We start from the raw sequence: 12234 nt of genomic DNA on the forward strand, positions 1-12234 counted from the left end.
TTCTAAGCAAATTGATTTTAACTTTTTTCTTAACTCCAACAGATTCAAAGTTCATATAGTTCTGGGAGGCAGCTCTGAGCTCCCTACCACTCAACACGGCAATATTAACTCCATAGGACCCACAAACCAGTTCACTGGGAACACTGTTCTGGAGACTACAGTTGGTTGGGGAGTAAATAACACGTAAAACACAGTGAAGGGTCTGTGCAGAGGTCTATGGGAACACAAAAGACGGAAAGACTGATATGTACAATAACATAAGTGAAAGTGCTCTGTGAAGTGTGAAACATTACTCAAGTGTTATTAGTGGTGGTGTAATGTAATCCCCAAAGGACAAGAAAAAAAACAAAAACAAACCACCCATTCAAATAGAGAAACAGCACTGCCACTTACTTTTTTAACCCAGGAAAAAACCTGAAATATATTTTTCCTCGTTCATTCTTAGCATCTCATTTTAAATAATTTAAATCCAAAATTCTTACTTGCAGCAAAAGGAAAATTTATTTATGCATTTTGCTTTTTATCTACTCTTTTATTGCATCAGAAAAATCTTGAAAGGCTAACAGTCCTAATTTATTATAATCACATCTCAGTCATTAAGCAGTCACTGAAGTTAATATTTAAAAAAAATACTAAAATACTAAATGTGGTAAACTCCCTCTAAACTGCGTTTATAGCAGATTTTGCTACACCACAAGTACTGCCCCCTGGTGGTGCTACAGTGCAAAGACCCTGGAAGGGAAGGGGACTGTGACTCTAGATTACTAAGCATCAGGAGCCCAGGCTGCAAACCTCCAGACCACAGAAACTTTAAGGTATACAATTACAGATTTTTAATTATTCTGGCTTTGCCACTTCTTAGTTGCATGATCTAGAGGTACATTTTTAACCTGTTCATCTTTCAATCTCCTCATTGATAAAGTAGGAATGATTTATATACCTGAAACATTGTAAATAAACTATACTTCAATTTTTAAAAATAAGAGTGATATCTGTACCTATTTTATAGGGTACCTGTGAGAATTAAGCACATAGATGGTCCCCAAATTACGGTGGTTTGACTTACAATTTTTTTATTTTACAATAGTGCAAGAGCAATATACATTCGTCAAACCATACATCAAATTTTGAATTTTGATCTTTTCCCAGGCTAGCAACGTGTGGTAAGACAGTCTCCCATGATGCTGGGCAGCAGCCCTGGGCCACAGCTCCCCAAAACCTGTCAGCCACACAAACACGAGGGTAAACAAATGATGCACTTACAACCATTCTGCACCTAGACTATCATTCTGTTTTTACTTTCAGTATCGTATGCAGTTACATGAGAGATTCAACACTTGATTTTGCCCAACTGTAGGCAAATGTAAGTGTTCTGAGCACACTTAAGGTAGCCTCGGCTCAGCTGTGATGTTCAGGAGGTTAGGTGTATGAAGGGCATTTTCAGCTTACAATACTGTCCATTTGAGCTATTTTTGTCTGTGCTACACTCAGACACTCAGTCATGTCTGACTCTTTGCGACACTATGGACTGTAGCCTGCCAGGCTCCTCTGTCCACGGGATTCTCCCAGGAAGGATACTGGGGTAGAGTGCCATTTTCTCCTTCAGGGGATCTTCCTGACCCAGGGATTGAAACTCCATCTCACTGGTGCCACCTAGGGGCTCAGTTGGTAAAGAATCTGCTTACGATGCAGGAGACCGCCTATGATGCAGGAAAGGCAGGTTCAATCCCTGGGTTGGGAAGATTCCCTGGAGAAGGAAATGGCAACCCACTCCAGTATTCTTGCCTGGGAAATCCTGTGGACAGAGGAGTCTGGTGGGCTACAGTCCATAGCGTCGCAAAGAGTTGGACACGACTTAATGATTAAAACACCGGCAGGCTAAGCTGAGATGTGATTCAGGATGGCAAGTGTATTAAGTGCATTTTCAGCTTACAATATTCTCAACTTATAACAGATTTATAAAAATGTAATTCCATCATAAGCCGAGGAAGATATTTAATATATGTAAAGAAATCAGGGCAGTGGATAGCACACAATTAGAACTCAATAAATACTTGCTCTATTATTCTATCTCTTTCAGCTCTAAAGTTCCATGATTCTGTAAGCCTAATGCCACGGGGTACAATAAAATATAAAAAACTTATTTGAAGGTATTGTGCTTATTCCTCAATAACAGAAATATCTGTAGTTTACAACAAGAACCACGACCACATGGTTCTAATGGGGGATGCAAACTGTTCCTCTGGAAACCTCAGTGCCTCCACATACTTCTATAAAACTAGAGGACCATGACTCAAGATAAAGATTCCTCCTATTTTGAGGGGTTATAATGTTTAACCAAATGTCTTCATTAGATTCCAAATATCTCATATTAATTCCCCTAGTCCTCTCCTCTGAAAGAATGGAAAACAGTTGTTCAAACTGTTTCAACCACAGAGCAAGATAACTACAGACAGTTACTAAATTCTCGGTCATATTTCTGGAAGCCTTTACTTTCCCACAAAGATCTTATTTCAAATCTTTCAGTACCCTAATTATTCATGTAGTGGGAAAGACAGAATGAAACACAATATTCCATCAGGAATCTGAACAAATTTGACTTACAGACTTTGACTCACTCTTTTTTGCCTTTGCTCACATCATTCATGTTCATGCCTTACCTTACCTTTCCTCTCCTCATCTGAACCCTACCTATCCTGTACCATCAAAATTACACTTTTCTTCTGACCCTCTGATTTCATTCCATCATTTGACTTTGTGAGTTTAACAAGACACCATCAGCATCACATCCTAAAAGAGGAAATTAAACCTCAGAGGCTAAAAGATGTGGTCACGTTCACAGATCTGATCAACGACAAGGTTATAACTTTATAAATTCACTGAAACATCAGTGGTCAGATTTAACTACAGGGAAACACAATTTAGTGGCACCAAGAACACCTAGACTCTCAATCTGTATAATTCCAGTGTGAAAAAAAATCTATTTTATTTCAAACAGGTATCAACATAGAAGTAAATCTATCTCTTAATGAGCCCAGTCTACTCATTTTAAAGATACTAAAATACAGGCTCAAAAAAGTTTGTCGAAAGTCACCATTTCAGATGACTTGCAAAAGCAAACTAGGCAAAAACTTTTTTTTACTAATTCACATATATGAAACGTCCAGGTTTTGAGTTCAACAGACTTTAGGGGTTCAAAGGACCTGGTTGCTCTTCTCTCTGTTTTGGTTTCATTCCCAGGCAGAACTTCTCCTGAGGACCCCAATCTTACATCTTCCCAGGTTCATATCCAATATAAAAAGAATACATGCCTTCTGTAAAAAAGAAAAAATTGATCAAAAGTCAGTCATACATGATATTGTACATAGAAAACCCTAAAGATAGTATCAGAAAATTACTAGAGCTAATCAGTGAATTTAGCAAAGTTGCAGGATACAAAATCAACACACAGAAATCACTTGCATTTCTATATACTAACAATGAAAAATCAGAAAGAGAAATTAAGGAATCAATCCCATTCATCATTGCAACAAAAGGAATTAAATATCTAGGAATAAACTTAACCTATGGAGACAAAAGAACTGTACAAAGAAAATTATAAGACACTAATGAAAGAAATCAAAGATGACATAAACAGATGTCCTCCTGGGTAGGAAAAATCAATACTGTGAAAATGACGATACTACCAAATGCAATCTACAGATTCAATGCAATCCCTATCAAATTACCAATGGCATTTTTCACAGAACTAGAATAAAAAATTTCACAATTCATTTGGAAACACAAAAGAACCCGAATAGCCAGAGCAGTCCTGAGAAAGAAGAATGGAGCTGGAAGAATCAACCTTCCTGACTTCAGATTATATTACAAAGCTACAGTCATCAAGACAGTATGGTACTGGCACAAAAACAGAAATATAGACCAACAGAACAAGATAGAAAGCCCAGAAATTAACCCATGCACCTATGGGTACCTTATTTTTGACAAAGGAGGAAAGCATATATAATGGGGCAAAGACAGCTTCTTCAATAAATGGTACTGGGAAAAGTGGAGAGCTACATGTAAAAGAATGAAATTAGAACACTTCGTAACACCTACACAAAGATAAACTCAAAATGGGTTAAAGACCTAAATGTATGACCAGAAACTATAAAACTCTTAGAGGAAAACATAGGCAGAACACTTGATGACATGAATCAAGATCCTCTATGACCCACCTCCTAGAATAAGGGAAATAAAAACAAAAGTAAACAAGTGGGACCTGATTAAACTTAAAAGCTTTTTCACAGCAAAGGAAACTATAAGCAAGGTGAAAAGACTACCCTCAGAATGGGAGAAAATAATAGCAAATGAAACCAGTGACAAAAGATTAATTTCCAAAATATACAAGCAGCTCATACAATTCAATACCAGAAAGACAAACAACCCGATCAAAAAGTTGAAAAAATACCTAACAGACATTTCTCCAAAGAAGACATACAGATGGCTAACAAACACATGAAAAGATGTTCAACATGGCTCATTATTAGAGAAATGCAAATCAAAACTACAAGAGATACCACCTCACACCAGTCAGAACGGCCATTGTCAAAAAGCCTACAAACAATAAATGCTGGAGAGGGTGTGGAAAAAAGGAATGCTCTTGCACTGTTGGTGGGAATGTAAACTGATACAGCCACTATGGAAGGTGGTATGGAGATTCCTTAAAAAACTAGGCATACTTTTCGGCGCTACCCAGAGAGGGGTCCATACGGCGTTGTCCTGAATTCCCATCGTAACTTAAAGGGAAGCTTTCACAATGTCCGGAGCCCTTGATGTCCTGCAAATGAAGGAGGAGGACGTCCTCAAATTCCTTGCAGCAGGAACCCACTTAGGTGGCACCAACCTTGACTTCCAAATGGAACAGTACATCTACAAAAGGAAAAGTGATGGCATCTACATCATAAATCTGAAGAGGACCTGGGAGAAGCTTCTGTTGGCCGCTCGGGCCATCGTCGCCATTGAAAACCCGGCTGATGTCAGTGTCATATCCTCCAGGAATACTGGCCAGCGAGCTGTGCTGAAGTTTGCTGCTGCCACCGGAGCCACTCCTATCGCAGGCCGCTTCACTCCAGGAACCTTCACTAACCAGATCCAGGCCGCGTTCAGGGAGCCAAGGCTTCTGGTGGTCACCGATCCCAGGGCTGACCACCAGCCCCTCACGGAAGCCTCTTACGTGAACCTGCCAACCATTGCTCTGTGCAACACGGACTCTCCTCTGCGCTACGTGGACATTGCCATCCCGTGCAACAACAAGGGAGCACACTCGGTGGGTCTGATGTGGTGGATGCTCGCCCGGGAAGTCCTGCGCATGCGTGGCACCATCTCCCGAGAGCACCCGTGGGAGGTCATGCCGGACCTCTACTTCTACAGAGATCCTGAGGAGATTGAAAAGGAAGAGCAGGCAGCAGCTGAGAAGGCTGTGACCAAGGAGGAGTTTCAGGGTGAATGGACCGCTCCAGCTCCAGAGTTCACGGCTGCTCAGCCTGAGGTGGCAGACTGGTCTGAAGGCGTGCAGGTGCCTTCCGTGCCCATTCAGCAGTTCCCCACTGAAGACTGGAGTGCTCAGCCTTCCACTGAAGACTGGTCTGCAGCCCCCACCGCCCAGGCCACGGAATGGGTAGGAACCACCACCGAGTGGTCGTAAGCTCTTCTTCCAGACACTTGTAGAACTTCCACAAACTTCCACCAAAATGGAAATTTGGTTGATGGAAAATAAACTGTTTCTAAAAAAAAAAAAAAAAAAACTAGGCATAAAACCACCATATGACCCAGCAATGCCACTCCTGGGCATATACCCTGAGGAAACCAAAATTGAAAAAGACACATGTATCCCATTGCTCACTGCAGCACTATTTACAACAGCTAGAACATGGAAGCAACCTAGATGTCCACTGACAAATGAATGGATAAAGAAGTTGTGGTACATATACACAATGGAATATTACTCGGCCATAAAAAGGAATGCGTTTGAGTCAGTTCTAATGAAGTGGATGAACCTTGAATCTATTATACAGAGTGAAGTAAGTCAGAAAGAGAAAGATAAATATTGTATTCTAATGCATATATATGGAATCTAGAAAAATGGTACTGAAGAATTTATTTACAGGGCAGCAATGGAGAAACAGATACAGAGAATAGACTTATGGACATGGGGAGAGGGGAGGAGAGGGTGAGATGTATGGAAAGAGTATCATGGAAACTTACATTACCATATGTAAAATAGACAGCCAACAGGAATTTGCTATATGGCTCAGGAAACTCAAAGAGGGGCTCTGTATCAACCTAGAGGGGTGGGATGGGGACGGAGATAGGAGGGAGGTTCAAAAGGGAGGGGATATATATATATACCTGTGGCTGATTCATGTTGAGGTTTGACACAAAACAACAAAATTCTGTAAAGCAATTATCCTTCAAGTAAAAAATAAATTTTTTAAAAAAGTTAGGCATAGATCCAAACTGAGACCGCTGCCCGTTCTTAAGTAATCTACATCATCAGAAAGAATGCAATCCTCTTATTAGCAAGGCATGAGTCACATATGTATCCTTGGAGCCAGGGGTGAAGTGGGCTATGTCCAAAGCATAAGGCCTGAGTTCTAGGGAGGAGATGGAAAACCTGGGCACTGGTATCTAAAAGAAGGAGAAACAGACACTGGAAGCCAAAACCCACAAGAGTCCACTATAACCATGTAACTAATTACAGTCATATCTGGGAGAAGAACTTGCACTGTGACTCCCAGTTCGGTGTTCTCTCTCATACTATGCAACTCCCCTAGGGGAAGAAACTATAAAAGAGAATCTCAATCACCTTTAAGCCTTGAATTATCTGAAGCTTAAAATGCTTTGCTTTGCTTTTTAAAAGCTATTTTCATGAAAAGACAGCTTCACAAAACTCTCCAAGAAACACTTCTGCTTCATATGGAGGGTTTTGGCATCACTTTTCAAGATGACTTTGGCCTTATGATCTACTTCGCATCTATACCTGGCAAGACTAGCCATATAAAATAGAAAGTAACCTATAAGGTTGAATACTTGGGGAATCAAAAGGGTCCCAACTCAGACCTCTACCTCAATACTTGTTAATATGTTTAAAAAAATTCTACCACCAGATTCAACCAGATTTGGAAGGCCTATCAGGTTACCAGTTTTCCTAGAAAAATATAGACATCCTATGAAGTAAAACACCTTTAATTTACTCACTCAATCAACATTTAATGAATGTGAAGCAAAGAGCTAGGCATTTGGGTACTAGAATGAGCAAAGAAAGTAGTTTGGGAGGCAGACGACTAACGTGGCCATAACACTGTGACAGTGCTACGACAGGCCTCTTATAAAGTGATCTGGAGCAGAGCACAGTGGCACTTCACAAGAGAATTAAGTGACAGCCAGTGGACAGCAAGGCTCAGAGAAGGGAGGAGGCACACAGAAAAATGACGCCACGGGAAAGGAAGACAGAAGGAAGCCAAAGGTGAACTTTGCCTTCCAAAGGTTGGTACTAGAACCTGAAAACTGGGGAGGAGGAAGAAGAGGAAAGCAAAATTCAACTAATCATTAATTAACAGATGTGACAACTAAGGATTCCCAACAGGTAATATGGAAGACATAAAAATGAACGAGACAAGATCCTCATCTTAAGAAACTGTCAATACACCTGGAAGAGTTAGACAGGCACAAATCACATAATAAAAGATAGACAACGATAAGTGTAATAAAATTAAATAGATAAGCTGCTATGGAGTTTCAGATGAAAAAGAGAGAGAGAGAAACAGAGAATATTGGGTAAAGAAGAACCTAAGAAAGATTCAGGAAGGCTGTGTGAATATGTAGGTAAGGAAGTTGGGAGAGTGAGGTTGAAAGTCAGGCCCAGAAGAAAGGTTATATGAGACTTTCAGCCCTCGTTTGATTAATCCACCATTCACATCTTTGACCAATCTAATAAGGATAGACCATCACAGTTCAGTGCCCTGGCACTGTGAGGACCACAAAATAAGCTCCTCAGGCAATCAACAGGAAAAGGAAAAGTACGCAGCTGAAAACAGGATGACAGAATACTTTTAAAACATGAGCTTTCTATTTTACCTTTCAGAGTCTTATTTTCCTGACCATAAAATATGGATAAATCACCCTACCTACATAAAGTTGTTGAAAGATAAAGTAAAGTAACATATTATAGTACCTAGAACTAGCCTGGTATATAAGAGACTTTTTTTCTCCCCTTCTGTATTAGTTTCCTAAGGCTGCTGTAACAAATTAGCACAAACATAATGGCTGAAAACAAGCAAAATTTATTCTCTCATAGTTCTGGAGGCTAAGCCTAAAGTCAAGGTGATGGCAGGGCTATGTTTCCCCTGAAAGTGGAAAGGGCCCACCAGTTGCTTGCTTCTTGCAGCTTCGAGTGGCTGTCAGCAGCCCTCACTGCTCCCTGGCATGCAGCTGCCTTGCTCCAGTCTCTGCTTCTGTCCTCACAGGCCTTTTCCTCCCTGCTCCTCTCTGTGCTCTCTTCTCCTTAGAGAAGTCATTGACTTTAGAGCCCACCCTAAACTAGGATGATTTCATCTCAAGGTCCTTATCTTCTGCAAAGACTTCATTTCCCAAAAAGGTCACATTCTGAAGTGAAGGCTGGATATGAATTTTAGAGAGACCCTGTTCAATTCACTATACCTTTCCTCTTCAGATCTATTTGAGTCTGAAACATAACATCTTCTATAACTGTCTAGTTCACAGGAAGATAGTACTTTCTCATTGCACTCCCATATATTTCCATGGTATTGAATAACGAATATCTACAAACCCCTTAAAGAAAACTGGGATTTTAAGAAAACCTGAGGCAAGTCGGTATTTTCAACAGAAGTAAAAACTTGGACTCCAGTTCTGTCTACCAGTTAGCAACCATGAGATCTTGGAAAAATTATCTCTCTCTTAAGAGTCAATTTCTTCATCTCTAAATGGGAATATCATAAAATTTCTGGAAGAATTAAATGAAATAATAAATGTGAAAGCACTTGTGAACTCTAAAATTATTAATATACAGATACTAATTATTACAAAAATTACAGTGTTCAATAATTTAACAAAATGTATTTATAAGTGCCAGGTACCATCTTAAATACCATGGGGAAGAGGAGGAAACATCCATAGCTTCAAAGGGCTCTCACTCCAACACTCATACACAAATAAACATTATGTAACAATTTATCACTACATTATTTAGAAACTACTATATACGTTTGTTTGTTTATTTCCCCATGGAAAGAAATGCAAAAAAGCAAAATGGCTGTCTGGGGAGGCTTTACAAATAGCTGTGAAAAGAAGAGAAGCAAAAAGCAAAGGAGAAAAAGAAAGATATAAGCATCTGAATGCAGAGTCCAAAGAATAGCAAGAAGAGATAAGAAAGCCTTCCTCAGTGATCAATGCCAAGAAATAGAGGAAAACAACAGAATGGGAAAGACTAGAGATCTCTTCAAGAAAATTAGAGATACCAAGGGGACATTTCATGCAAAGATGGGCTCGATAAAGGACAGAAATGGTATGGACCTAACAGAAGCAGAAGATATTAAGAAGAGATGGCAAGAATACACAGAAGAACTATACAAAAAAGATCTTCATGACAGATAATCACGATGATGTGATCACTCACCTAGAGCCAGACATCCTGGAATGTGAAATCAAGTGGGCCTTAGAAAGCATGACTACGAACAAAGCTAGTGGAGGTGATGGAATTCCAGTTGAGCGCTTTCAAATCCTGAAAGATGATGCTGTGAAAGTGCTGCACTCAATATGCCAGCAAATTTGGAAAACTCAACAGTGGCCACAGGACTGGAAAAGGTCAGTTTTCATTCCAATCCCAAAGAAAGGCAATGCTAAAGAATGCTCAAACTACTGCACAATTGCACTCATCTCACATGCTAGTAAAGTGATGCTCAAAATTCTCCAGGCCAGGCTTCAGCAATACGTGAACTGTGAACTTCCTGATGTTCAAGCTGGTTTTCGAAAAGGCAGAGGAACCAGAGATCAAATTGCCAACATCCTCTGGATCATGGAAAAAGCAAGAGAGTTCCAGAAAAACATCTATTTCTGCTTTATTGACTATGCCAAAGTCTTTGACTGTGTGGATCACAATAAACTGTGGAAAATTCTGAAAGAGATGGGAATCCCAGACCACCTGACCTGCCTCTTGAGAAACCTGTATGCAGCTCAGGAAGCCACAGTTAGAACTGGACATGGAACAACAGACTGGTTCCAAATAGGAAAAGGAGTACGTCAAAGCTGTATATTGTCACACCGCTTATTTAACTTATATGCAGAGTACATCATGAGAAATGCTGGACTGGAAGAAACACAAGCTGGAATCAAGATTGCCGGGAGAAATATCAATAACCTCAGATATGCAGATGATACCACCCTTATGGCAGAAAGTGAAGAGGAACTAAAAAGCCTCTTGATGAAAGTGAAAGTGGAGAGTGAAAAACTTGGCTTAAAGCTCAACATTCAGCAAATGAAGATCATGGCATCCGGTCCCATCGCTTCATGGGAAATAGATGGGGAAACAGTGGAAACAGTGTCAGACTTTATTTTTTGGGGCTCCAAAATCACTTCAGGTGGTGACTGCAGCCATGAAATTAAAAGACGCTTACTCCTTGGAAGGAAAGTTATGACCAACCTAGATAGCATATTCAAAAGCAGAGACGTTACTTTGCCAACAAAGGTCCATCTAGTCAAGGCTATGGTTTTTCCTGTGGTCATGTATGGATGTGAGAGTTGGACTGTGAAGAAGGCTGAGTGCCAAAGAATTGATGCTTTTGAACTGTGGTGTTGGAGAAGACTCTTGAGAGTCCCTTAGTCTTCAAGGAGATCCAACCAGTCCATTCTAAAGGAGATCAGCCCTGGGATTTCTTTGGAGGGAATGATGCTGAAGCTGAAACTCCAGTACTTTGACCACCTCATGCGAAGAGTTGACTCATTGGAAAAGACTCTGATGCTGGGAGGGATTGGGGGCAGGGGGAGAAGGGGACGACAGAGGATGAGATGGCTGGATGGCATCACTGACTTGATGGACGTGGGTCTGGGTGAACTCCATGAGTTGGTGATGGACAGGGAGGCCTGGCGTGCTGCGATTCATGGGGTCGTGAAGCATCCGACATGACTGAGCGACTGAACTGAACTGAACTGATATACGTTTGTTAGAGCACAGAAGACAGTGATCAATGTTAGCCTGAAGGAGGAGGAAACTGAGCTAAGACTTACAGGACAGGTAGGTAGGTTTTAGATAGAGAAGAAGGCCAGATATAATACATCTCAAAGGCTTCCCCAGGTAGCTCAAACAGCAAAGAATCTCCCCGCAATGCGGGAGATGTGGATTCAATCCCTGGGTTGGGAAGATGCCCTGGAGAAGGAAATGGCAACCCACTCCAGTATTCTTGCCTGGAGAATTCCATGGACAGAGGAGCCTGGTGGGCCACAGTCCATGGGGTCGCAAAGAGTCGGACACAACTGACAGACTCACACTTTCACTTTCAAAGGTAGACAGTAAGCCTAGACTTGATGCACAGCGGCAGCTACTGGAGAAACCGGAGTGGAGAGTGCCATGATCAAAGTCGGCTTTTAGGAAAAAAGGCCTGGCAGCATTTGCAATCTAAACTGGCAGGGGAGAGACTAAAGGCAAGGACACTAACTAAAAGGCTGTGGCCCTAATCCAGCACATGTTCATCTTCACTGGTTACTAAAATCGTGACTGGCAGCAAGATCTATCACTTCCAGAAAGCTGCTTACTTCTTAGGCGATAATTCTAAGTCTTTCCCAGGTTTTTTTTTTCCCTATGCTGACCTCACTAAACCAATCATGGACTACATAAGAGCTTCCACTTCACATTTCTCATAATCTCCGGGGAGAAAAAAAGCTCAGAGGACACATGGGCGATTTAATTCAATGTAAAAATCCTCCCTACAGCAACATGGATTGGGGAAGTCATCCACTGCGAGTTACAGCCTCTGCTTAAACACTTCTGTCTAAGAAATGCCCGTTCCACCAAAGCCACTGTCCCTGCAAACAACAGAGGTCAGATACACCAGTTCCTTGACCGAACATGGGGTCTGCCGGGTCCTGGGCAGCTCTTCATCCAGGAAGGTTAGAGTATGCCACTGCTAGAGTTGAAGGAGAAATAACACCATCCTGCCGCTTTTGACAGAGATTCAAGCC

At 41.1% G+C, this 12234-nt stretch overlaps 2 protein-coding genes across 2 annotated transcripts in view; one reads left to right on the top strand and one right to left on the bottom strand.

The window, feature by feature from the left end:
- Window positions 1–265: 265 nt before the first annotated feature.
- The window catches only part of LOC129635594 (synapsin-2-like), a 38219-nt gene continuing 26250 nt past the window's right edge, over window positions 266–12234 (bottom strand). Inside the window, exon 2 of the mRNA XM_055558762.1 lies at window positions 266–3314. Coding sequence (XP_055414737.1) covers window position 3314 — 1 coding nt within the window. The 3' untranslated portion in view covers window positions 266–3313. The remainder of the gene's footprint in view (window positions 3315–12234) is intronic.
- Window positions 4721–5786, top strand: LOC129635592 (40S ribosomal protein SA). Its single transcript, XM_055558760.1, has one exon. The coding sequence runs from the start codon at window positions 4799–4801 to the stop codon at window positions 5684–5686; it is 888 nt and encodes a 295-aa protein (XP_055414735.1). The 5' UTR covers window positions 4721–4798; the 3' UTR covers window positions 5687–5786.

Source organism: Bubalus kerabau, chromosome 20, assembly GCF_029407905.1.
Source record: "Bubalus kerabau isolate K-KA32 ecotype Philippines breed swamp buffalo chromosome 20, PCC_UOA_SB_1v2, whole genome shotgun sequence".
In the NCBI taxonomy this organism is placed as follows: domain Eukaryota; kingdom Metazoa; phylum Chordata; class Mammalia; order Artiodactyla; family Bovidae; genus Bubalus; species Bubalus kerabau.

Excerpts from the sequence above, each read along its gene's own strand:
- LOC129635592 (XM_055558760.1), top strand. The coding sequence starts at position 4,799 with ATGTCCGGAGCCCTTGATGTCCTGCAAATGAAGGAGGAGGACGTCCTC.